Source organism: Acromyrmex echinatior, chromosome 1 (genome assembly GCF_024713525.1).
Source record: "Acromyrmex echinatior isolate Ae372 chromosome 1, ASM2471352v2, whole genome shotgun sequence".
Classification (NCBI taxonomy): Eukaryota; Metazoa; Arthropoda; class Insecta; order Hymenoptera; family Formicidae; genus Acromyrmex; species Acromyrmex echinatior.
Genome location: NC_141852.1, coordinates 6,506,451 through 6,534,293, shown reverse-complemented (window position 1 = coordinate 6,534,293; position 27,843 = coordinate 6,506,451). Strand labels below are relative to the sequence as shown.

Genomic DNA, 27,843 nt, shown 5'->3' with positions numbered 1-27,843 from the left:
CAGTTAAATAGCTGATACTTTGCTTAACCGTGGCTACGCGATTGCAATTTTTCAAAATTATAATATCGGGTCATTTAAAAAGTATCCGCGGTTTTTTCATTCAAAAATTGAACGAAAAACCGCGGATACTTTTTAAATGACTTAATATTTCCACAAGATTTTCTTACGCCAGACTTAGATGTTGATTACTTCGAGCATTAAGTAAGCGTGAGCGACTCTAAAACTCGCGTTTTGATCAATTTTAGTCGATATTTACTACGGAATGTTAGGGGAAAATCCAAGTTTTCTCGGCAGTCAATTTTTATCATTCATCGCGCATAAGATGGTGAGCCGTGTTCCCATTCAGCCAAAACCATCCGGTGCATACTCAACGCGCCATATTTTTCGTTTCGTCCACCGGAAGACAAGCGCAATCTCTCGTAGTCGATTCAACCGAGGGAGGGGAGGGTCTCTTTTCGCACTTTTATTTCCACGTTCCAGAATACTTTCTTTTCTTTCACGACATCTGTGATATTCCTCCTTTTTTCCCTCTTTCTCATTCCCTTAGTCTTCCGTCTTTCCTTCGATACCTTGCATGTCGCCAGAGTCGAAGAAATTCACGCTCGAAAGTGCATTCTTGAACACAGTTTCTCGAACATCTCTGCCGTTTCTTCTTCTCCTTGGAGGACTCCGAAGAGGAACGAGGGTTGGAAATTTACGCGCCACGGATTTCGCTCCTCGTTTACCCCTCGGTCCTACGGAAGTCGAAGATCGTTCGAGCGTATGGTGCGAATCATGATATCTCGATTAGATATCTCGTTACTCCGGCCGAGCGGAAGGCAACTCTTCTTTCTGAGAATCTATCCGTCGTTTTGATAACGCACCTTTCCTTCCACGGAACTTTTCACGCAGGAATCTACGTTTCGGCGAATAGATCTCATTTGCGAAAAGTATCGAGTCTTCGTAATGTCGCGATGGCTTAATGTAAGCCGCACTGTAATTCTCCGTTTCACATTTACTCATATTTCTTTTTTTTTTTTTGAAACAAGAAATATATTATCGTTATTCACAAAGCTAATAAAATTACTCAATAAAAGTAATAATCTTTTTCATACAGAAACAGAATAGAAGAACAGTCTTGCTGAAGTATTTAAACATTTATCTAACTACAGATCTGAAAACAATTTTATTGAATCATCAAAATAATTATGTAATACATTCAGAATGTTAGAATGTTAGCATTTTTGTAATGTTGTTATCATGTTTCTAATTATTTTAATACGTCCAACAAAATTATTTGCAGATTTTTATTAAATTTTGGACACTTTAGCAAAACTGTTCTTTCCGTGCACAAATAATCAATTTTTTAAAAAATTGATTTGGATAAAGTTATTTTTCTAAATAGTTCTTTAAATTAAAATCTATTTAAAATTAGCTGACAAAGTTGAGAATACAATTATTTGCACTATCGATAAAAAGTTATTTGTTTATGTCTGATTATGCGACACTCACTTGCCGTGACGATTCATTTATCCTTCTCAAAGCGTCACATCATACCATATGCTAATAGAATTTAATCACTTAAAGCTTAAATTATCAAAATTGAATGTAAAAGCATATAAATATTTTAAATATCCAATAATAACATTATCGCGTTATTTAGCAGAACAAAGTTGATTATTAATATAATCAACTTTGTTCTGTTAAATTCTACTGCATTTAAATACTTTATTTAGAGCTTCAATGTGTAGAGATTCAATGTAATTCGAATAACCGAATTTACGCGAATAAATTCATAATGTCAAATTATACCTAATTCGAGTTACTTTTAATTCATTTCTATAAGTCTTACTCCTCCGATTCAGTATGTCGTTAATTTAACTAAAACAGTGAAGTTAAACAAATTAACCCAAGAAACTATTAAATTTTACTCAAAATTTATTATTTACTAAGTGCATACATTAATATAGACATTGTTTACTTTGAAATTAACACAGGATTAATTTACATTTTGACACACAAGTGGAAGCAAAAAATATCAAAACTTAACTCAAAGGATTGGGTTGAATTGATGCACACAGCTCCTTTGATATCTAACAGTGTAGAGCCGCCATCTGCAGGATGTGCCCGATGTAATTTCAAGAGTGGCACGCAGCGATGGACGGCACGTGGTTAAAAATTAAACGAATAACGCGTGATTGCCAACATTGCCGGACGAAAAGCAGAGCCCGGGTGGGATTGGTCGTGCAAACGCGATTAGACCACCTACGTTCCGCTCTTCGTTTTCCAGCCTATCTGACTGGAAGTCATTCCGAGTCGAAATCCGGGGAGGCAACATGGAACACTGCGTCCTCTGGGACCTACCACTAGCACGGCATGTTGTACCCTCCTTCGTTGCTCTCCCGTCTTAACTCAACTACTGTGGGATTTCAAAACTCATCGTGGAACGTGCGCGGAAGACCGAAGTGGTCCAGCAATGGTGCTTCTCGATGGCACAGAGGTAGGAAGATCCTTAATCGTTGGGAAAACTCTTTTTCTGGATATAACGTGCAGATCACTCCCGGTGCGGGAAGGTAATTGAAGATTATGGTCGGAGATTCGAGGCAACTGGAGAGAGAGCGTAATCGGGTTTCTCTCCCGTAACTGAGTGGCTGAATTTAGGGAGTAGTAGTAGTAGTAAGTCTCGATTCGTGATTAATGTTAAATGTTGGAATACTATCAATGTTTGACATAATTTAATCTTTTTGAAAATTTTAGAGAACGAAAAGAATTTTATTTTTACGGCTTTTCTCTGCTTCCTATTAATCCGCATTAAATTTTATCGACTTTATTTGCTATTTCCGCTTATGCCACCGTCGTAAAGTTGGAATTGTTCTTTGTTCGCCTTTCATTTAATTAATTAATTTCTTAGTTTGAGCTCTAGTTGGATTTTGTAAAATTCACGCTTTCGCGATGGTCGTAATTCTGTTCATCTGCATTTCGGCCGAACGATAGCTCTCTTGGTCCTTCTCGTGATTCCTCTAATGGACTTTTAGAGAATTGGGGCATGCGTCACGTACATAGCCCGTATTAATATCGTCCTACAGTCTCCGTCTCATCCCTTCCTAAGGAAGTCTCAAGGGAGAACCAACGTACCGTTGATAAGTGCGATATTTACTTTAGAATCTCGCTCCAGAAATTTCCTCGTAGGTCTATTTACTAAATTGATCTTTTAATTCCGTAATTGCTGACCGTAATTGTACAACACTTTGTCTTCTCATTTCTAGCACGATTTATTTCGAATTAATTTAACATGTAAACTATCTTTCGATGCTTGGAAGTTTTAACTACGTTTCACATATATACATAAGTTTTTTTAATTATCTATGATCAAATTATGTGGTGCAGTAATTTCTTTAAAAGCTTAACCCTCCAGAGAAGATTGGATCCATTCAATTACGTTTGTTTGTCTTTCTTTCTTTTTTTTTCTTTTTAAGAAATACCAATTATTTTTTACGTTACATCTGCAAATTTGGATTATTCTTATTAAAATATATTTCTTATTAAATTATATTTATTTTTCTTTATATGAGTTACGTCATTTTGGTTCGTTGAAATTATTCCTCTCTCTACAATCGTATTCTACTCTCTTCGCTCAATTTAAGTTTTTTTTTACTGTTCTCTCTTAGACTTTCAAAAAATATGGAAAAGTACAGTTAGTTTTACAGTTACTTTTCAATATCTCTATTACTTTATCAAATAAAATAACTTTTAGAACAAGATATTTTAGGAGGAGAAATTGGACTTTGCTCTCCTTTATTTCAGAGAAATTTGAGAATGAAATTTCGTTTGTACCAAAAAGACCCAGATGCACACGAAGGATTAATTAGTGCCTTTTAATTAACATGAATTAAATGAGTCTTACAAACTTACCGTTAATATCTGTGTTAAAGAGTTCTTGACGTCAGTTCTAGGAAATTAAATATGCTGTGTTTAGAATTTAAATTTAAATTAGTGAATTACGAACAGATGATTCCATTCTATTTATTATTATTTATCAGTGTTTTGAAAATTTTATAATCTTACGGATTCGAAAATGACAAGAAATTGAGGCTAATGAGAGTACGGCAAAACAAGCGCAAAAATTATCAACGTTTTAACAACATCAAAACTTTTCTTTGAAATTCTTTCAACGTTTCCACTCACTTTTGAAGTCCTCAGCGACTAATAATCTTTATTAATTTCCTGTCCATGCCCTGCTATTTCAAAATTTCATTTGCCCAAAGAGCTTTCGATGTATTCGTCATTTTCAGACGTATATCTTCCAATCGCTTGCCGCAAGCGTAATCACGAAGAGGTTGGCCTTAACTCAACATCACGCGGTGTCAGGTCGGTCGAACGGTGGCTCGCGCGTGCATTCCATCGCTGAAATCTTCTCGTGCCGCGTCGGTTTACGGCGCGTTGGGAGCGAGCGATACTCGGCAGACTTGCAAAATAGCGCGCAGAAATGCCGCGGGATGCATTGTTACGAGCCCGTGGCCTTGGTCATTAACCCTCCCGAGAACAAGGGAGTTTGCTGTTCTCCCCATCTCTCCTTTCCTCTTCTGGTCCGGCTACAAAACACCGAGGCCGACACGCGCCGCGTCCATCCTCTCATGGTCTTGTCGGTCCGCTTGTCCCTTCGGTAACGAGCCGAGATGCATGAAATGCTCTCATGAAATCTCGTTGAATACTTGGCCACGCTATATTGCTCACCCGTAACGGCACGGTGCCTAGCCTGTGGCCTGCACGGTCTGTCTATGTCCGACCCGCAACTACTTTGAGTCGTCGCTCAAACATTATGATTTAATAGGAGTTGATATGATAGAACAATAGAGGGGAGAAGATATAATTATTTCAATGTACAAGATTACGTGCTATAAAATACTCACACATAGCTTATCCAAAACTTACACGTTTTCTTCTTCGATAATAATTTGATATTGCAGAGCATTAAATGCGCGCGTCGCGGTGGAAATTTTAGTTCACTGCGATTTATTTCGGAGCGAGCTTTCGGAAGGTAATGTTTCGTCGTATAGCTGAGGTAGCTCAGCCGAAGCATCGTATAAACGTTCATCTTAACCAATAGGTACTTGGATGTTCTCTCTATCTCTCTATTAAGTTACACGGTGATAAACCGAGAATCACGCGGGACAATAGTCATCCTTTATAACGATACCGGATCGTGGAATATACGCGCGCATTAGGTGTGTCGAGGCATCGGACGTACTTATGGTAGTTCGTTATTGGCCGTGGACTCGTAACGTAGAAATTACACGCGTCCGAAAGCACGTGCGTCGATAGAAATACTCCCTGTGTACTCTTTATATGCTATGTACTCTCTAAATTCTTTGGAATGGGATCTTACTCTAAAGAATGAAAATTGAGCCGGTCTTGAAAAAGAATGGCTCGATTTTCAATCTTTAAGAGTGAGAATTTACTCTTCAGAATAAGATTCACTCTTAAAGTTTTACAGAGCATACGCGGAAAGAAGAAGGTCCGTCTTGCTGATCTAAAAATTTTAGCTAGATACAGATGTGAAAATAATTTTGTTGAATTATCAAAATAAGTAACACTCTAACTAGTTGCTAAAATGCCAAAACTTTTTGCAGTATTATGCAGTTAGGATCGTCATATCACAAAATTTTTTAACTAGAATTTACAGGTCTAAAAATGTCGGACATTTTGTTTACAGTCCGGATGCATAAAAATTTGTGTAGGTTAAAATTGATTATTAAAATTGAATTGCATAAATGAATAATTATTTCACATCTAATTGTTCATTAGTACTTAGACAATAAGTTTTGATCTACAATAGATGTAGTAAACCGTTTAAGAAAGTGACTAATCATATTATTCTTCGCACATTCGACTGTGATTGGCCAATTTCTTACGTCTACTAGACTTGTTGTAAATGAGGACTAATATCCATGCATGGAAAAGATGGTTTTACTGCCTATCTAAAATTTTTAATAGGGATTTGATTATTGGATCATTAAAATAATGATGTAGGGCTCAAATTGTTTGTTGTAATATCAAAATCATTCCTTGTGGTAACATGAGAGGAGGTAACACAAAAGATTTCATTGTGTGATTTACAGAATTGGACATGTATATAAATTCATATCGAAATATTTAAGTACTAAGATTCGTTTTGACCGGAAATAGGTTTATTTATTCTAATTTATTTATTTTTTTATTTATTTTCATCGGTTTAATTTTAAATTATAGTTATTTAGAAGATTTCGTGAAACCTCGGACATAATTATTTTGGATGCCTTTGGAAAATTCCTCTAAATGTCCGCGGATGTCCTAGAAAAGAAGAGTGTTTGAGGAAAGAGGACGAGTAGCAGCTCTAATCATATTTGAGTTTCCTACATAATTATTTTGATGGCCCAACAAAATTATTTTTTACTTAAATTTTTGGATATTTCAGCAAAATCGATTTTCCTATGTTTATCCTTTTCTACGTTAAAACTAATACCATTAACAATTCGATAAAACGTACCTATTACATTATCGCGTCATTAGTAGCGTTATGAAAAACTGTTACATATTATATGACTTATAAATTGAGCAAAATTATATTACGCGAATTTACAATATTCATTACAGACACGTTCGCGCGAACGCTGGCTATTAAATTTTCAATACTTATTATTATTACCGCTCATTATACATTCGTAATACAGTTTACGTTATATTTATCATGCAGACTCATTATCGCCGCTTTGATGTAACAGTATGTTAAATATTCAAAAGTTCGAAAAAGGTGTTTCACGTTCAACGCGTCAGCAAGACGTCGACAGCCGTGAGACTCTTCACTTCTCTCTTGTAATACGTCCATCAATCAGTCTCCCGATTTTCGTTGCACGTCAGAGATTTCTCGACGAATCAACGGCCCCGTGTGCATTCCACCACGGAGTTTCCACCGGCATTCCGAGGACAAAGTCCTCGCAGAAACGAAACGGAAGATAAATAACATCGCACTCATCTCACGCATTTCGGGAGCATCGTATATATATATATATATATATAAAACGGGGATTAAAATAAAGCGAGACACGCAAGACGGGAAGATTTTCGCGCATGGTATGCATTTAATGCACCGACGGATCTCGCCTCTTAGCCACGAGAGTGGACATCGTGATTCTCCTATTTTCCTCGGTGCCGAAGAGCTGTAAGCTCGGAGAGTCGGTGTGCGTTCCTTCGTATACGCGTGCGTGTACGCTCGAGTGCGCCAGGTCGGTTTTAATTAGAGAGCCTGCAGCACGTACCCAGGACTGCAGGACTGAGAAACAGGCTCTTCGATTAAATTATTAATTAACGTTCTCCTAGAAATACCGCATCGTGCGACACACGCGCGCGCGCCCCCGATTTATGCAGGTTGGGAAGCGATAAAAAGCGGAGAAAAGCGCTCGGATGGTGGACAAGGATTGGGATTTTACATGCATGCGTGGATGCACGCGTGTAATCTTCACGCACTGAGAGAAATGATTTTATTATAGGAACAAATCATGGGAAAGCAAATGTGATATTTGTTAAAAAACCGATCGATTTGTTACGAAATTGCAAATTAATTCGTCAATGTAACAAATAATCAATAACATTGCCAGCAAATAAGAGGCTCATATGTGTATATAAGTCGTAGACGATTGCAGGATTCCAAATCGTAAGAAATTCACCAATTCTAGTCAAGTATTCTCCCTACATTTGACTGTGTAAGATTCGCAATAATCATCTTCAAAAAAAAAAAAAAAACTCTTTATTTTTGATTTTTGTACAAAATTCACTTTATCAATTCGCAACAATTTTCATTTCTAGATGCGACCGGTCTCGCAGGACTCAATGGACTGACTAACTTAGTCCAAAGCTCTCTATTTTAAGGCTTCGGAAATGCTTCTGGAAAATTCGAGTTATTGAGTTGTTAAACGGATACCTTCCGTTTTTAGAAAGTCTTATTTTTATTCTTATCCTAAAGGACCTTTGTCCATAAGTAAATGTACAAGGCTCACAAAAAAAAAACGAAACATAAGAAAAATAAAGAAAAGGTCGTATTTCTAACGCTTTCTTATCCTAAGATTAAATTCTAAAATAGATATATGGACAATGATCACTGTCACAATGAACTGTGTTTGATCGGTTTCCTACGATTTAAGACTCCACGATCATCTACGAATTCTATGTAATAATAAATGAGCCTAAAGTCTATCCAAAAGATAGATTAGATTCTATATAGTTTGCTTCTATTACTAATAATTGGTTGGTATAGCAGACTAGCAACAAACACCACAACAACAAAATTTGTTGTCACACATATTTACCATTCACCGGTTAAAGATACTGACTTGCTAAATTAACAAAATCCTTTCTCTCAGTGCGGTATTGTACGATCGCATGACGACCCGCGTGAACCGATCTCTCGTCCCTCAACTGTAACAATGCCTCGAAGTGCATTTATGACATCAACGGACACGACGCGACGCGGGACGATGTTTCCACTTGGACTCTTGTTTATACGGTGCCTCTGCAGCCAACCGTGGTATCGCGGAATATGCGAAGGCGACGTCATGCGTATTAAACGCATTAAAATTCAAGCGAGTGCTCGAAACGTTCGAATATATTGCGGATTTTATCGCTGTTTGCCTGTTTCTCGACCCGCGAGTGTAAAAACCGTTCTTTACGTTTGTGTTTTATCACGCGCAGCTATATACGAAACGCGAACGGACTGAAATGGTAAAACGCGCGGTTCATCTCCGATGCACGATCTGTGGGTGAACAAGGGGGTTGTAACCGGAGAGGGCGAAGTACGCGCGCCACTCGGCGTCCAGGAGAGGGTCAAGTATGAAAGTGCCCATAACGGCTGTCAAACCAATTAAGCTCGTCGCATTGTAAAGGCTGCTTTTAGGGCGGAAAGAGAAGAGGAACGAGAGGCTTTGTTGTCAGGCGGCGGTTATGGCCACGTAACCATACCGGCTGCGTCTGTAATGGATCAGTTTTATGGCCGCACATCGATGATACCCGTGCAGTTTCCGCGGTCCACGAAGCTGGCCACAAAGTTTGTCAAAGTGCATTGTGCCGCAGGACAGACGGATGGACGAGTACGGTACACGCTCGATGGTATGCCGATTCTGGAGACCGCAGAGAACGCCACATTTCGCGTAATTATATATATCTATTGTTGCGCACTTCCTTGTTGCGACTAGAATGGAATATATTCAGGGCTGAATTGAACGTTTGAGTCGGATAATATGGTGGGTGCGTTTCGGAAGATGCTATTATATCTATGCTCATTATATATATTTTTCCTTGGTATTGCATCTCAATACAGTTGTTATTATTATTATTATTATTATTATTATTATTATTAGCGCTATTTGCGTCATTCTATTTTTACTCATTAGACGTAAAATAAGAATAGAATGGTATAAATTGCACTAATAGTCTCTTCGAATGAGTTACTCAACGAATAGTAAATTATCAGATAATTTCTATCAACGTAACAATGATGATCTTGGATTCAGCATGAATAAGGGCAAGAAGATAAAGGATTAACTCTAGAATTCTATCTATATTGTGTGATATAATAGTGCTATATGTAAATTTTACGAGGAAATAATTGCTTTTAATTAATGTAACACAAGTTTTTCATACATTTCACATTTTTATGCTTGTTTCTATCAATTACGTAGATTAATTTTAATCTCGATTCAACTTACTCTTCAAATTTTTTTGTATTTCTTAAAACTAGAAAAACATGAAGAATTAATTGAACGTAGATTAAAATTAAATTATATTAGTAGAAACGGACATTAGTGATAACATATTTATAATTTAAAGCTTTATAAATACAATCTAAATATTAAAAGGAAAAATAACTACACTATCAAATTCAAACACTCAATAACCTCGCTCATTTGCACGTCAAGACGTATGTATGATAACATTGAAGGCTAACGTTAATGAGCTATATGTAAAAAGAATGGTTTTGTTTTGTTGAAGTATCTAAAAATTTAGACAGATACAGATCTGAAAATAATTTTGTTGAAACATCAAAATAATTATGTAAAACACTTAAGTATTGATAACAATGCGATAAAAAGTTTTGATATTCTGGGAACCAATTTGAGTTTCCTACACATATATACTTTGCTGGGTTAAACAAAATTATTTTTAAATCTAGATCTTAAGCTAAATTTTTAAATACTTTAACAAAATCGTTTTCCATGTATAATTATAAAAAAATAAGCATATAGATCGCGTGAATCTGAATTAACGAATCATCTCAAATAGTTCCCTGGTCGATTTGCGCTGATTGAATGTGGCAAACGCTATGATGAATAATAAATGCTAATTAATGTCTGTAACGCTCGTTTACAACTCCCTGCCATAAATGTCTAATCAAGGGGCAAACTTCGGCCGTCTCTAGCAACCGAGACCCCGCTCTCCTTAAACCCTTGAGTTAGTTTCCGGGGTAGTTTCCAGCATTCTGCCTTCAACTCCCCGTCCCGCTTCTTCATCTATCTTTCTCTGTTCGAACCTTCTCTTGTCCCCACTCTTCTCTCTCTCGTTCTCATCTCGAAGAGCTCTTCAGTTCCTTCCGTCAACTTCTCCCATCCTCTTTCGTCATATTTCTAAGTAAATTTCGTGGTATAATTAACGTTTAATAGCTGCCATCCCTTGTCGACTACCGCGTCGTTTACGTCACGAATAGCGAGATCTTTAAACTAAAGCAAACTTCCATCTTTTCGCATAACGGATTAACCAACCTGAGTGACAATTTAATGATTTGTCACTGGTATTCTGCGTAGAAGGTCAATAGTGAATGAGCTTTTGGTCGCGCGGAAATCGAGCTTTCCGATAGTGAAACGAGGCTGTGGAAAAAAATTATCATTCATCAATTCTCCCTTTATTCTATTCCCTATTTTATACTCTAAGAGGAAAATGTTTGGTATTTGTGATATTTATTATTTTTGATTAAAATAATTATAAAAGTGTTTGGTATTTGTAGCTACAATTATTTATGACAAAAAAAGAGTTTTATTTTACAATTATTATACTGCAATGATGTTAGTAATAATAATTTATAGTTTTACATAAAAAATATATGTCTCTGAAAACAACTATAAATTACAGTAACTTTCGGGAATCAATTGTGTATATTTTTTGTGTTTAAGAACTGTAAATATAATTATTATTATTAGCATAATAATACACTGTTAGAAATATAAACACGAGTTTCCTTTACATGTAAATGAAGCTCGTGATTATGAATGAAATTGATAAAAGTAATGAATGATTTAACTGAAAATTAACTTACAGTAGTTACTTAAATGAGAAATGAACGTGTACATTAAATTTCATAAATTTTCTTGGAAAATACATAAAATTTTATGTACATGTACACAAATATATTTTTTAAGTTATAAATACATGAAATTTAATGTAATGTCATTAATGTAATGAAATTAAATCTAAATTGTGTAACTTAAAAGTTAATAAAATTTAAGAAACATTTCTAACAGTATAATTATATTTATATAGTAATAACAATAAAGACGGAGCTTCTAATTATAATTAATTTTTCGTGCCATTATACAATATATCAGTTATAAAAATACTGAACACTTTTCTCTTACAATCAGTATATTCATGCCCTACCGTCATTCATCGATAAGAAAACAAATATAACGTCGCGTCGTCGGCAAGATTTTCATACTTTCTTTCGTCATCCGTGCGACAAATGCGACGCACGTTCACCGCGAGAAATAGAAAATATATCTTGCGGGGTGCGAGGATGTCCGTTTGCTTCGTCGACAGGGATCACGAGTCCTCTGCGGAAGCTTCTTCATCCTTTTACCTCTACTTCCATCCACCCTGTCATTTTTTCTTTCACCCTCGGTCTCTCCTCTCGGGTCATACGCACGAACCTCGATCGTGAGATTCGCAAATCCCGAGATCCGGAGATGTATGCTGTGTGTGACGTATTCGAGACGCTTTGCAGCGATACGATCGGGATCTCCGCTGTTTGTTCACGTTTATCGAATCTTTCGGGCGTTCTCGTTGCATTACGTAACCAACTTGTATCGGTGAGATATTTCTTAGCGTTCTTGAAATCAAGCAAGATTTTTTTTAGTGATTCTTAACGGTGAAACTTATACATGACATAAGTAGATTTTTTTATACTATGCATTTTATAGATCAATTTGTACCGCATATAAAATATTCATAAACGAGACAGACGGATAACTGTTGACATTTAGCAAATTTAACGGATCTGTGAAACATTTAACTCCTAACTGGAATATATTGATCTTGGTGACGCTGGGACATTCTTCTAAGTTTTGAATAGTTTAATGATTTGGAATAATTTTATGTTTCACAATTTTATTTTTTACTATTTTGTTCTATTCATATCGACTAATTATTGTACTATAATATTTACGCTAAGTTGAAATAAGCAATTTTTTTTTAAATGCCACATTATGAAAACAGTACACTTAGATATAATATAGCCAACTCAATTTTATTGCTTATAACTTTCATAAAAATAATTATATTGTAAACAATTTTTTGAATCGAAACGCTAGACATTAAGGAACATAATGACATCATAAATATGTAAATTATAATATATTTATTTTATTAATAAAAAAGTTATGAATAATGGAAAAGTATTGGAAAAGCATTGGGAAAAAAGTCGAGTGTGCCGTACTGAAAAGGTAATTAAAAGTTCAAAGAAAATAAAATTAATAACAAAAACTTTAGTAGGTCCTCTAAAGATTCTTTCTTTAGCATCACAAAAAAGATCTGTTATAGATCAAGCAGAAACTGATCTTGCGCTGTGAAACAAAGAATTATTCATTAATAATATTCAAATAATGTATATTCGAACATCAATGTGAAGACTTTCAGTGAAGATTGTTCATGTATATTGCGAAAGAGTTTTGTTTTTCACTTTCCGAGCGTATAATAAAATTAAGATGGATCTGTTTCGAAAGCAAGCCTGTTTCTCGTGGGATATTGAACGAAAACCACTGAGGATTAGGTGTTTTTATTTTTTCTTAACCGCGAAATCTTCTCGCTTCCTCCTCCACTCGGATGTCAGGTGCTGGATAATCGATCCTGCTAGATCCTTGCGGAATAGCTCAACCATCCAATAAGGATTCGCTTATCGTTGAAATAAGCGGAGGACCATTTGTAAATCGAGACGACACCTGCCGTTCGTGGTTCGTGGCGCTTTTGATTAATCGACGCCTCCACCGACGTCGATTAACCGTTTAACCGCTCTCAGTAGAGCGTATCTCGTTTCGCTTCTGGTTCTTTCTCAGGTCGCTTATCGCCCCCACAGACTTGTATCTTTCCTCGCGTATCCTGCTCGTTCCCACAGGGAATTCCGTCAGTAAAAGGGACGAGAGAGAAGAGAGGAAAAAAAAAGAAGAGAAGAAGAAACGAAGGAAGAGGCTGCATAGGGACGACCTGTCCAGTAGAGCTTCTATTATTTTTCAATTGCTCGGCCGAACAAGCACGAGGTGGGATTCCTGTATCCCGGATGTAATTGGAGTCGGCTTTGCCGCGGCGAACGTAACCGGCGAAATAAGACGGCCTCGGATGGCGCTGGAACGAGGGATAAAGAATGGATACTGTCCTGGATCCGACGTTCCCAGCAGGGCGAGCGAGGATTTGGAGGAGGAATGGCCAGGGCGACGTGAGCGGCGTAACTTAACGCGCGAGCGAGATCCAACCAAGGGAATAGGTAACGAAATATGCATGTAGAACACGCCGTGCAAGACCGCGTGATCGATCCTGGACTGGCGACGAGCGGCCATCCGTAACTGGATGCGGCGCGTTCGGATCTCGAGAAATATCGAGGAGCAGCAGCGGTTGGGTCGGCGGCGCACGAAATAATTCACGACTTGCCGCCTACGTTCCCTTTACGCCTTCGCTCTTTGTTATGTATTATTTAGGGTTTAATTTTACGTCGCCGCGCCGGATCGAACGTCGAAAATATTTGTCTGCCATGTGGACATCAACCGGTAAAATTTCGCCAAATCTTGTGGGACTGAATCCGAAACATGTAAACGTCCGCGGAAATTGAAATTCAAGCGATCACGGATATGCAATATACTTAATAGCTACACTCTAAAAAATATGGGTGTGGATTTAACACTACGCGATGAGGAAAGAGTTCAGTTACATTAATTGGAATTCTAGTTGAAAATGAATAAATCGAAATTTCCTGATCGAATCTATTACAATTCTAATTGGGATAATTGGAATTCTAATTGATATGATCAAAACATCAAGTGGAGCTCATAGCTCTAATGATTGAACTGAAAGAAAAAAAATAAATCGTCTTTTTAAGGTGGACAATGATTTTTCGTTAGGCTTCTGCGAGATGCTCTCGAGTTCGAAGGGATAGGCAAACCGCGGCCGACTTTCGTCGCGAGTTTAATTAAACTCCGGAGCACCCGTTACCTACATTTCGCGGCGATGCGGACGGCGAATGCATTGTTAGCGTACGCTAGTGCAGCGAGACAATTGGCGATCGTGTATCGTCATTGCCAGCCAGCCCGGGGAAGTCGATTTCCTGGCCTGGCTCCGTTCCTCTTTCTCTCTCCCCTCCCGCGTTCGACCATCCTCCATCCCCCGTCGCTGTCACCCTCCCTCGACGCGCAACCCTCTCGATGCTCATTCTTGCCTTTATCTACCTCACATTGGCCGGAGGCCGCGATGGAAAGGCGACGCTGGCTTCAACCTCGGTTCCATCCTACCTAGTTCTCTTGCTTCGACTCACTCCTTTCTCTTTCTCTCGTTAGCGATACGGGATCCAGATATGAGATGTCGTATTGTGAGGGAGGACTCCAACCTCGCAAACGCGGCCGCGTTTAAAGCTTGATTCATGTTAGAAGAGATTGTTCGCGAACTTGTTACGTTGCAGTCTAATATCAGTGATATTTTGGTGATGTGTATATTCTAAAATTGAAATTGATTATTTTCTTGTAATTTTTAATCCTCTGTGGCTGACGTGGGTTTATTGGACTCGCTTAATTATACACAGAAAAAATAGTTTTGCTGAAATATCTAAACATTAGACAGCTTCTAAAAGCTAGATACTGATTTGAAAATAATTTTGTTGTACCATCAAGTTATGTAGGACGCTTATTCTTTATGTTATATCTGCAAATTTGAATTATTGTTACTAAAATGAACTTAGTATTTATTATTTTTTATACGAGTTATGTTATTACGGTTTTTCAAAATTAATTAGTGCCTTTTAATCAACATATTAAATGAATCTCATGAACTCAGTATCAGTAACGGATTTTGGTGTCAGCTCCGGAAGATTAGCAGCATTTAGTACCATTTGAATTTCAAGATGTCGTCAAGCAATCGTTGTGAACGTGAAGTAAAAAGTGCGAGCGCATTTAGATCGACTGCACAATGGAAATTCAAGTTATTGATATGTAATATGCATTGTTGGAAAAAAAATGTTTTTAATGCTTCATATGATTCACAGAAAAACGAATTGTCTTTTCTGTAATAGATGAAACTCTGTTTGTTAATAATAATAATCGCTGTCATGAATAATTGAGCGTCTAATACGTCATTTTGATTAAATTTCATTACACTGGCGGCGTTATGAAATTGCGTTTTGTAAACACTGAATTAAATAGCAACATTACTATTATGACATTATATAGTAATGCCCTTACCATATAATAACGGTTGCGTGCAATTTATAATGCAAAATTTCTCGTTTACCTTGCTTGCTTTTGTAGTTTGTTGACCCGTACAGTGGCGCTCATCGTGTAATATTTATTACACGATTATTTTCTCGAGAAATAGAATGTACCGTGAAATTTGTATTGTATTTATTTCGATCAATATATTGTGTTCTAAATGTTATTGTATATATACCAGTTAATCTCAATTAATAATTAATATAATCTGTAATTAATTTTGTTCTATGTCAATTTTTATATTATTGCTCCATATTGATTCCTGTTTAAATTTATTGTTTTGCACGAAAAGCGATATATGAGAAAAGATATATAAAAATTAAAATGCTATAAATTAAACAGTATATGGAAAGAACAACTTTACTGAAAATTACCTAAAAATTTAGGTAAATACAGATCTAAAAATAATTTGGTCGAGCCCTCAAAATAATTATGTATGAAACCCAAGCATAATGAGCAATGCTGCAAAAATGTTGATATTCTAGCAACCAAAATGCGCGTCCTACATAATTATTTTGATGGTCCAGCAAAATTATTTTCAGATTTATATTTAGCTAAATTTTTAAATATCTCGGCGGAACTACCTTTACGCATATATTAGGTGTTGGAATTAATTCGTAGCGTTTTACAAGTGATGGGAAGTACTTTCATTAATGTATTTTTTAATGCTCATGTGAAATAAATAACATTCTTTCATTAAAAACGCTACGAATTAATTCCAACACCTAATACAAATTTACGAAATCAGAAAAAAGTCTTTAATTCGGTATATACGCCGAGATATTAAAATACAATTAAGAAATAATTCTGTTTCTATATATAAAAATTCAAGAAACAGATTTCGATATTGTTTTTTACATGTACTACGTACAAGAGAGGCGTAAAACATACCATCAATTTTATAATTACGCTTTCTCGATTATGTTTCGTTAATATTCTCGTTCCATGTTAATCGGAACAACCAGTTTCGATCGAAACTTACTAATACCGAGGCGAAGTCGGTCTTCTAAACGATACAAACTACACATGGCCGCAATCATCGGTATTGTTACTTCGATCCTCGCCGACGCGCCTGCGGCGGTGCTGTGCCTCGTATTTGGGGAAATTCGTTTCCAGCTTTTACCCCTGGACATGCTGGAAGCCATTCTTCATCTCTCACGAGGGGCGCCGAAACGAAATTCCGCATTTCTCTGTTGCACCGTCGATCATTTGATTTCGCACTGCCGATACGTAAATAATAGACTCCGAGAACGTACGCGGCGTCGTCCCGAATCGACGGGAATTCGCTGATTGATTTCGTATCAGCTTCCATTTATATCGACGTCGCCGATTGTAGTTTCGCGTTGAATCTGTGTTATCACCGTTATTTTCATCTCTGTTTCTTTCAAGTATACATATGTATATGTGTATTCATAAATTTATGTGATTATATAGTACACATACGTATATATTAATATACGTATTTATGTGATCCGGTTATCTCAATTAGAGTTTAGTAGATTTATAACAAAACAATTTTAATTTGTCCATTTTTTACCAGAATTTTAATTCTGATCAGAAATTTTTCTGAGTATATGTGCAAAAGGTGCTTCATTTTGTGATGCAATTTCATATCTTATATATATATATATATTTTTTTTATTTATATATTTAGTATATTGTCGAACAAAATGCTCAGATTTTAATCCATGTACTTGTTATCAATTTGTTCTTTTACATTTGCATTTAAAGTAGTATATGTTAATAATAGTTATACAAGTTTTATTAATCGAACAATAATTAATCAATTGCAATCCGAGATTATGAATTATCCTCAAAATAACGATGCGATGACACAATGTGAGAATGAAATCAATCCTGTATTGATCTAATTCTCTTTTAACAGGTTTGACCGAGTACTGAGATCTCTACTTGAGACTTTGATCTTGTCACTTCCGTACGAAATTCTAAGCCGGTTGGAGGCGTAACGCCAGCAAAACGGAATATTGATGAGTTCGGAGTAATCGGCTGCCGGTTATCGCTATTAGCGAGCATCGCACAAAGCGATGCACTAATTAAAACGGATAATACAGCGGCCCGTACAACGAGGCGGTAATTGGGTGTGGCTGCGCGGGGGTTCGTGCCCCATTATTATTAATTGCCTTGTTAATAGGGTACCGGAAGTATCTCTCTCCCTCTCTCTCTCTCTCTCTCTCTTTGCTCCCTGCCCCCTCCCTCCTCTCTTTCTCTCTCTCTCTGACAAATGCGACTCTTTTACTCAATATTAGAAATTCGAATCGATGAGATATCAAACGTAACGTTTGTGAGTCAATTGTACCTTATCAAATAATCCATTCATCTTTCTTAATCTTTAAGTAAGTGGGATGCTCAAAAAATCTCAAATGAATTTTATCTTTATATTATAGTTACATTTTTCAATCATGTGTAAGTATAGTGTTAAATTTACATTATTTATACGTTTGTAAAAATAATAAATAAATAATTATAAAATTATTCCAGCTCGAAATTGCATCAACAATAATCCATTTAAATAGATAGGTCAAACATGAGCAATAGGATAGTTCTAGAATTGAATGAGATTATTATAACAATAATTAAGAAATAATTAGTTGATCAATGATACAATAAAACCAATGTTACAATACGCAAGTTATAATATAATACATTGACATAAAATATAAGAGTAAATTGATACAATAATTGATTCTGATTATGTATTATACTTTAAAAATAATAAATTGTAAGATGTCTGGGCAATATTTTTTTCTTTTTCTTTTTTAAAGCAAGATTTTTGGTGATGTTGTGGCTACCTGCCTACTTGAAAGTTGATTACAATGAGTTAAAATGCGTACATTTATATATTTTTTTACTCAAATCATGTGCGACGATTAACGTTTACCGATGTAAAAGATCTCAGCAAGCTTTGAAAATGTCCTATCTTTAGAAGTTCGATTTCCGCCGAATATCTCCGACGAAACCCTTCGACGATTAACGCCGCGATTACCAGCGCCATCGGCGTTATCGGCCGCGTTTATCAGCCAGCGCTACCGTTTCCCGTGAATCCGTTTTTACAGGTTTCCCTCTTTCTGTCTCCTCCTCCCCCGCGTCTCGAAGTCGTACATTTACGGGAAAAGTTCGTAGATTGGTTCGATCACAATGATTGCATGCTCGACACGATTGAACGTTATCGTCGCGATAGGAATACATCCCGCAATGTGGGAGGGGAAGGATGGCGTGCCAGAATCGGTTTGGTGAATAAGGGTAGGCCGACATCCTCGATACTGTCGCGATATGAACCAACAGGCTTCTCCCTCGTCGTGGGATCGGCAACTTGTCCCTTTTACGACGTGATATATCCGCGGAAACGGCCGCTCGACAAAGTTATACCGTAAACTACGTTATACTAGTAGGGGACCACCGGAATCAACAAAACGATTTCGCTTCGAGTAACCCCTGCGTGGCTCGTTTTCTCCCGGTTGACTAATAAAGCCCAGATCGCATTTGACAAAGAAAAGAATTAATTTAGATTGCAAGCTGCGCCTCGATATTATTCGACGAATGATCGTTGCTAGTCGATCGATAAGAATCGTCTCTCGTTTCTCAGGGGATAATATATAGTGCTGAACAAAAATATTGGCACAGTGCAGTTGCTATTATAAAATTGCCTGTATCTTTAAAGACAACAGTAATAAAATGTTAATTTTTATAAAACATTTAATTTTTTATTTTTACATATAATTATATGCAATATAAATAAATTAATGAATGCAGTTACAAGAAAAAGTTAACGTTTCATCCTTCTCGGAAACGTTTCATCCTTGGATAAAACTCATAAAACTGAGTATGTGTATTGACACAACGGACAGATAATGTGTATTCATGTTGTTAACATAAATCAATCATCTTTTATTAAATAAGGAGAGATACAGGGAAGTCTCGATGTTTATTCTTTGTGTCGTTTAGATTAGGTTTTTTATTGAGTTGCAAATAATGAATTATATTTCTTTTATGATTATATTTATTTATGTCAGTTTATATAATTATGTTATCAAATATAAAGTTTCTATGAAGTAAAAATTTTTACAAAAATAAACTGTTTTGTTTTCTTTGAAAATATTTTATTTTACAGTAGCAACTACGCTGTGCCAATACTTTCGTTCAACACTGCATCTATGTTTCTTCGGGGTTATATTTACAGATATAAACGTACTTTCGAAGTTACGACGTGCGTACAGTGCCGATTGAAAGTGTTTGAGAGTGACATCAGTAGAGAGACATTGTTAAAATTTGAGCGTTAGATTTTTGACTTGACTTGTATAGACTTTGTATATTTTACAAATTCTAGCTATTGCAAAGGTCTAATGTAAAGCAGCAATTAAGATTAAAGTTTAATATGACAACATTAGACATATATAACAAGAGGACACTCGAGTCAATAAAGAAACAGACGTTTGAAGTTGGGATGTGCTGTAAAAACCTCGCATTTGGCAGTCAAATGCTAAGCTGCAGCTACAAAAAGTGACTTTAATTTCAGTGATAGTTAATGAGGTATCAGACTTTTAATGAGTAATGTGAACTTCCTCAAAGGTCGGACAGTTTTGAAACCGTGTTCGACCAGAGAGCCTCTAGGCAATCTCAGGGTTTCTAGGGAAAGACATCAAAGGAGATTCGTTTTGCGTACTGAACGAGATTGGCAATAACTCTTACAACATCGCTCGATGGAAAATGGAGAAAAAGCAGGGAGAAAGAGAGAGAAGGAGAGAGAGTCGCGATATTTTATCTTCTCCTCGTTTACTTAAGACGTACACCGAGATGATTACGTCTGCGACAACCGTCTCCGGCGGTTGTGTAATTTATTTACGCATCCCGATATCAACTTCTTTGGCTTTAATATTTTTACCTCCGAGTGTAATTGCACTCGGATTTCTTTACTCGGATTTCGTTGTAATATCGAGGAAAAGCTAATAGCGCTTCCTAATATTAATTTTCAAAGACCGTACACGCACGACGACGTTTCAGTCAAATTTTTATCTTCTAAGACAAATATTATACCAAATAAATCATATGCTGCGTGTGAGAGACTCTCTGAAATTTATTCTGCAGCCGAGTCAATTTTTAATCCGAGGACTTGCTGTTTCTGAATGTAACAAACACCCGAGCGTTTCATAGGAAATAAAACAGAGAGGTAGGTTGACATACATAGCAGATACATTCGTACATAGAACATAGCTTTCGGCTACAGGCCGTTGCGGCATTTTGAAAATATTCCATTTTGACGAGAAAGGCAGAGAGAGATTGCTCGTGTCAGAGAAAGTCAAAGTAAAAGCGCGAAGACACCGCGATGTAATCCTTCGTGCATCCCTGCAATTTCTCTATTGTCTTCTTTTTTTTTTATCTATTCTTCCTTTTCTTCTTTTCTGTATCGCAAATCTCAAAGCAAGCGAGTATATTTGTTTCATACAACGAAATGATGTGGCGGTGTCGGCAACGGCACGGTGGTCGGAATGGGAAGACGCGTATTGTTTTTCCCGACTGTATTTTTACATCACATTTCTTCCTGTGTGCGTTAACGTCCATCGCGTGTCCATTTAGTATCCACGTACATTATGAAATAACGGACTCTTTGTATGAAATCCATCCGCTTTTACCTTCCTTTCGTAGAAAGCAGCCTCCTTCTGACGTCCTCCCTTTTTCCCCTTCGTTTCCTCGTTTCCTGTTTAAACGCGTTTCGTTGTGAAAATAAAAGTAATCCGCCGGCAATTTCGTATTTGATGTATGCATGAGAGGTGCCTTAAAATAATGCGTATAACCGTCAGGATTTCTTAAGGTAAATTAAAAAAGTCAATTCTCTTTGAAGAAGATGTAATTTGTAATTTTCCGTCGTTGACTCTTTAAATTTCCTGCTCGGCGAGAGACTGCTTGAATTTTTAAGGCAAGACTTCTTCGAACTCTTTGCAATCAACTTATTAACTGAGGCTCTGATTTAATTCCCTCGTATATATTCTTAGACATTTAATACACTGTTTTTTTCTCATCGAACAAACTTTTCTTACCTACGGAAATCGTGCAAATATCGCGTAAAAAGTTACTTAACTGAAATAGGAAAGAAAAAAAAAATCCCAGTGTCTGCCGCCGGTCAACTCCGAACTCCTAATTTTCTTAAAAATTCGAGGAACCATCCTCGATACGTATGCAAACGAGAATCGAAGACGGGTAAATAAACCATTTGGAAAGATGGTTGCCACTCCTGCACAGAGGAAAAGCCTTGGAAACCGCCCAGTCAGCTGATACTTAAATCTCTTCGTATCGTCGTCTACGATCAGCCGGTGCTATCGCGCATTAATGGCCGCTACGTGTTCCTGAATAAATCGACCCACTAAACAGTTTTTCGCCGGTATTATTAACCGGCGATCTCTGATCATTCCTCGGAATTCTTTCGTGACTAAATTTTGCCGAATGGCGCATCAGCGACACCTTTAACACTTTCAAGTACGCATGAGTAAGGGATAATTTATTTTGGAAAGTTACGTTGCGAAGAAATAGTAAGTGTTTGCATAAGGATACAATCGTAATCAATTTTGGAAGCTGGTTTGAAAGGAATTTGCCGTCAAGAATTTGAATTTTGCTCTTTACTCGCTGATTTGTATTTTTAAATTTGACAACTGATTATTTCCGTTGTATACCTATGGCCGTACTTTTATTTACTGAGAGAAAAATTACTAATATTTTGTCATACACCTACATGTTATAATTATGGTTATTACTGCTATAATGTCAGTAATAGTAATTATATATGTATGGTTCTATTAACAAATATATGTTATATACTTATATAGTTGGTCCCGAAAGTGACTATAAATTATAGTTATTATTACCATAAAAATGACGATTACTGTAATTTAACTATAATTTACAGTCATTTTCGATGCTAGCTATATGTGCTTGTTAATATAATATGTAGTTATAATATTATAGTAGATAGTAATAACCACAATTATGATAAAACATGTAATTACTGTTACGGATACCAAAAACCTTTTCTCTCAGTATATACTGTTTGTATTACAATAGTTAAAATTCTATAATAAGATCTCGATATAGTGAACATTAAATTAATCAATCGGGAAACGTATAACGCAACAATGCGTATTATACAAGATGATTCCTCTTTTAAAGATAAATTCGATAATAAGCTTCTGGACAGGGCTGATATAGATTACTAGCCTTCGTAGATTGTCGTTGGTAGTCGAATGAAAAAGGACTCTTAGTAGAAAAAGAGGGGGGGGGGAGGGGGGGAGAGAGAGACGCGACAGACCGGAGATCCATTGAAACGACACGTCTTTTGTGATTTTCTCATTACTCGAGTGGAAGGTCGATCCTGGAAGCCCAACTAGTTGTTGGAGCGATTTCACCCTCTCGCTCTTTGCTGTTTTCCCGCACTCATTTTGATTTGGCTCCTTCTTTCTCTTCTTTCCATCTCTTCCGCCATTTGGTCCTCCGTATCTTCGCCTGTACATACCTTAATGTTTCTCACGGATAACTACTTTGCATCAAGGTATCTTACGTAACTGTATATGTGGAATCACTCTTTCCTTGCTTTCTTGGTAGGATATTTCGACGTCCCTTTGCCTCCTCCTGACTCCTGATTGGCGACAGATCGGAAAATTATATTTCCTTGCGCTGCCATACAATAGCCTTACAGCCGTTAAGCCTCTCTCTCTCTACTATCACTCCATCAATCTCGGCTATTATCTGTCCATTGTGTTCCTCACCACCTGTTTTTATGTCCTGAATGGTTACCACTGTCTCTTTTCTAATCGCTATACGTTGGTTTTATGGAGAACGTAGGTGAAAACGGAAAATTCGAGGCCCACGCGATGAGAGAAGATTCGAGACTATAAGGATAGTTTAATCAGGATTTAATATTAATTCTTTCTCTCCGCTGATTCTATTGATTGAGTTTGTCGCGAGGTAGCTAAAGATTGAGTAACGAAAAATATTATAAAAGTAGATACTTAACAAAGTAAAAAATAATAAACTTATAATAAGTTATCATATATAATAACTTAAAACAACTTATTGATTGAATACTCAGAATGGTTATCTGATTATCTGTTAATATTTAAAATTAATTAAAGTTATGTTTCTTACATTCGCCAACCTTCTTCAATTTTAAACTTTTCTTCAAAGAGATAAAAAAATCTGTACATTCTCGATTATTCGTTTACACCATTGATAAAAACTAGGGCATCGCTTTGAGTCTCTGTGAACATTTCCCCATTTTTGCAGAAAACGCAACGAGTGACGTGAATCGCTTATCAAACTGGTGTTAGTTGGGAATAGTCGTTCCTTCCCGAAACAAGTTTGCATCGAGTCGACGTCTTTGTCAGTGATTTGCGGCGCCAATTTGTGAAAGAGGGAACACAGAAAGTGTGTGTGTGTGAGAGAGAGAGAGAGAGAGAGAGAGAGAGAGAAAGCCGAAGTCGTTACGCGGCATTGTTCGTGCATTGTTGCTGAGGCATGCGCCGACATTCCTCCTAGTGGCGTGTCCATTGTCAGGCGAGCTCGTAGGCGGAAGTGAGGAGAAGTCGAAGACTATCGTGAAGCGGAAGGGTGCACCTTGTGCCAGCACGCTTTTATGCTTGATCCAGCCGTCTCTTGTCTGTCTATCAATTAACATCGTAAGGCGTTTGTATGTACACACTTCTGCGAACGAACGTACTTGACGGAAACACACGTTAACTCTTCCTGCATGCGCATCAGCGGTTGGCGTGTGTTTCTTACAATTTTCTTGTGAATGAATAAAGTCGAGAATAAAAGAAAATGAGAGGAAAGAAAGAAAGAGGGAGATCCAAATGATATACTACTACCCGTTTTCTGGGTGTCCTGTTAAACGCCAAGGAATACCGAAGGACTTTACAGTGGATGTAAAAATCCTACATAACCCTCGAAGATCGGGGATGCATCTTGAAGGTTTTCCCCTTTTTAAAAAACATAAAAATAAAAAAAATGAGAGAGGAAACCTCGCTTGTTTCGCAACTCTTCAATTTTCATTAAATACTCTCCGAGTATATAAGTCGGAAGTTGAGATTCTGTTAAATTAAAACCCGCTTGAAATTGAACGAATTAAAAGTTTCGATGGAAAATAGTCCACTTGCAATTGACAGAAAAATAAGATTTCGTTATCCGCTCGTGCCGCTAAGGCTCAATTAATCGAAACCTTTTCACTTCTCCAACTTACGTAATGGTATCTCCGACGTATTTTGAGTTAATGCTATCAATACAACTACTCGTATAGTTATTATTGGAAGGACGTTGACAGCGCTCGGAACGTTCCTACATGTAACTTGTACGGATGCAGCCTTCGTTGCACGTTTACACGCGTCACGCATGTGTATCGACGTGAGCTCTACGCGTATACTTACACGTCGGACAAGCAAACGGGCTTAATCTCACAAAGGTGTTCACGCATACATACATTCGGCCATGTACGTGTTCAGTTGCGCGTAAATGCGCGTAAACACCGACCGTTGCTTCCGTTAATTTCATCGACGTTCCCTTCTTGCAGTCATCATCCATGTGTTAATAGAACGAGATAAATGGCCTTATCACTATATATCATAACGTTACACCTGACAAATTTTCCCCTTAAATCCATCTGCTCGTTGGGACTTGCTGGAGAATGTGAATGCTTTCATGCTGTAAGGGTTGTATTTAGTTCGTCCGTCTGTCAAGGGTGGAGACTGTACGGATGAAAAGTGCTGTTAGTCGAAATCCGATAGGATGTTGGAGTCATTCCTTAAGTTTATATTGGCTATAAGGCGAATTAATGAAATTTACTTAAATACAGAAGATAAATTTAGGTATATAAGCATGTAAACATAAATATGTTCAGTTTTAGAAGTTTAGAAAGTCTTTTCAAAGTTATTGTAATTGTTATAAATATACTTATAGGCATGTTTTGGTTGCTATACTGGACTGCATTAAAACTTCTTTCTCACTTTCACTAAACTTCAAATATAACAGTGTGTTATCAGAAATATTGCATTATAGTTTAATTTTATGCAATTAAGGATGTATTGCACATACTTTTTAACAAAATGAAAAAATTATGACAAAAATTAGATTTTTTTATATTGTATTTGAGAGTTAGTAATTCAACAAATTTGTCGGCGATTTATAATCTGGATGAAAAATTATTTATAAGAACATGTTTTCAAAAACAATTAAAATCAAGTGAGAAAAATTTTATTTTAATTCTCTCTCTCTCTCTCTCTCTCTATAAAATTATATTAAGTATTTTTTATTATAATATTGACCTTATTGAATTATTTTATATGTATATAAAATTATTTATTTTCATGGAAAGTATACTAATTCCAGTCACTTTTAATAAAAAAACCCAAAGTTATTTTATAAAATTCAAATACTTGTTATAAAAAGTTAAAAACTAGTATTCTTGATATACTTACATCATTTTATGCCGAGACTGTTTAGCCAGTACATTCTTAATGCATAGCGGAATGGAATTCTTGTGATATCGTGCGTATTTGGAATTCGCGAAGAAGTTGGGAGATGCACGATTGAGTTCTTTTCTCATACACTCGTGTAAGAGTACATTCGCAACTTTCGCAATTACAGCGTAGGAAAAAGACCGAGTCGATCGAAATTGGCGCAATGGAGCTTCGGTCAGTCTCGGTTACGCTGTTTATCAATACGCGAAGGTCTCGATCAGCGATATCGATTGGTATCGTCCTGTGCATATAATACGTAACGCGTATCATTAAAGATTTCTTTCGTATTACGAATTGCGTGTGCATTTACAAGAGCGTGTTACGAATGACCGATATCGGTGCGCACGGTTCCGCCTTGTCGATTCCGTGTCAAAGAGCATACGTAAAGGCTCGCGAGAAAAAAAAAGTCAGCCAATCGTCGAAGTTGCGTGACAAAGGTGGTAAAACGCTATCGACCGCGTCCTCGGTATTTATGTAAACACGTGCCTGAACCACATCCAGTGGGATTTCTTTCCGTCCTGTTCTCTTCAGTTGCCCTTTCCAGTAACAACATTGCCGCGGAATTTTCTTCGTTATCGCATTTATCGTTCGTGCACGTGGACGATCTTTATGATATCTGTGAAATCTCGTTCTGTTACAAACTTCTATTCCGTACGCTATTTTTTTAGCGTTATAACTGACACGCACGTGTGAGCTCGAAATTTGTTTAATATTTATTTTTACGCTGTCGTTACGTCATGCAATTTCTGCAAAATGTTTTCCAATCATATAAATGTTATAAGAATTTTACGATATTTTTTTTCATCACTCCGTAGAACGAGGTGCACCATCTGTGCCACGATATTCTCGTGCGATTTTAATAATAACAATTGATTGACGCATAGCATAACGGCAACACAAAAATAAATCTTAAAAAAGTATAACATGTATTATTCCTGCATGAAAAATGTCTGGTTTACATTAATTAGAATTCTGATTGAAAATGGATGAATTAGAATTTTCTGATTAAACCTATTAGGATTCTCTCCCTCTCTCTAATTGAGATAACCAGAATTCTTATTGATTATCAGAATCTTCTGGCTCGTCCAGTTTTCAACCGGACATTCTTTTTAATGTACCGTATATGTATTATGCTGTATATAGACGTAACGCAGTTTATACATACATTATTGAATTATGAACGTGCAGACAACACGTGTAACGCGAGGCAAATTTTCCGCACGGCAACGGGAAATTAGGTTGTCCGCTACGATGCGATTCGGAGCAAACTGTACACCATATGTGTGATTTGGTCGATAGGTTCGCTTGTCGACGTGTTAATCTGGCTATTAGGTGGCGCAGCCGAGATATCTCGCGAACTCAGACCATGTGTGCCAGATGGCACGATCGAGATAGCTCGCGCCGTGCATCTCACCAAGTGCATCATCGATATCTGCTCCGAGCTCGCGCTTTTGCTCCGCGAATTAAATCGCGGAAAAAGGAAGCCTTTAACTTGCGCGAGCAAAAATTGGAGTGAGCCTGAATTGCAATATCCGGCGCCGGTTAAGAGCGAAAGTTCGACATTAATTTGAAAAGAAGAAAAATAAAAA

At 36.8% G+C, this 27,843-nt stretch overlaps 2 protein-coding genes across 18 annotated transcripts in view; both read left to right on the top strand.

Annotated features, from left to right (window-relative positions):
• Positions 1 to 27,843, top strand: part of heph (polypyrimidine tract-binding protein 1 heph) — a 532,621-nt gene that overhangs the window by 287,906 nt on the left and 216,872 nt on the right. The window lies entirely within an intron of this gene.
• On the top strand, positions 123 to 27,843 carry LOC147910896 (uncharacterized). Its single transcript, XM_087409884.1, has 2 exons — positions 123 to 8,839; positions 8,906 to 27,843. Exons 1-2 carry the CDS (start codon positions 8,757 to 8,759, stop codon positions 9,201 to 9,203), a joined length of 381 nt encoding a protein of 126 aa, XP_087266010.1. The 5' UTR covers positions 123 to 8,756; the 3' UTR covers positions 9,204 to 27,843.

What these genes read in the sequence shown, in the direction of transcription:
- LOC147910896 (XM_087409884.1), top strand. Translation starts at nt 8,757, where the DNA reads ATGCACGATCTGTGGGTGAACAAGGGGGTTGTAACCGGAGAGGGCGAA. An exon ending in GGCGTCCAGGAGAGGGTCAA is followed by an intron (nt 8,840 to 8,905) that starts GTATGAAAGTGC and finishes GGCTGCTTTTAG; the next exon opens with GGCGGAAAGAGAAGAGGAAC.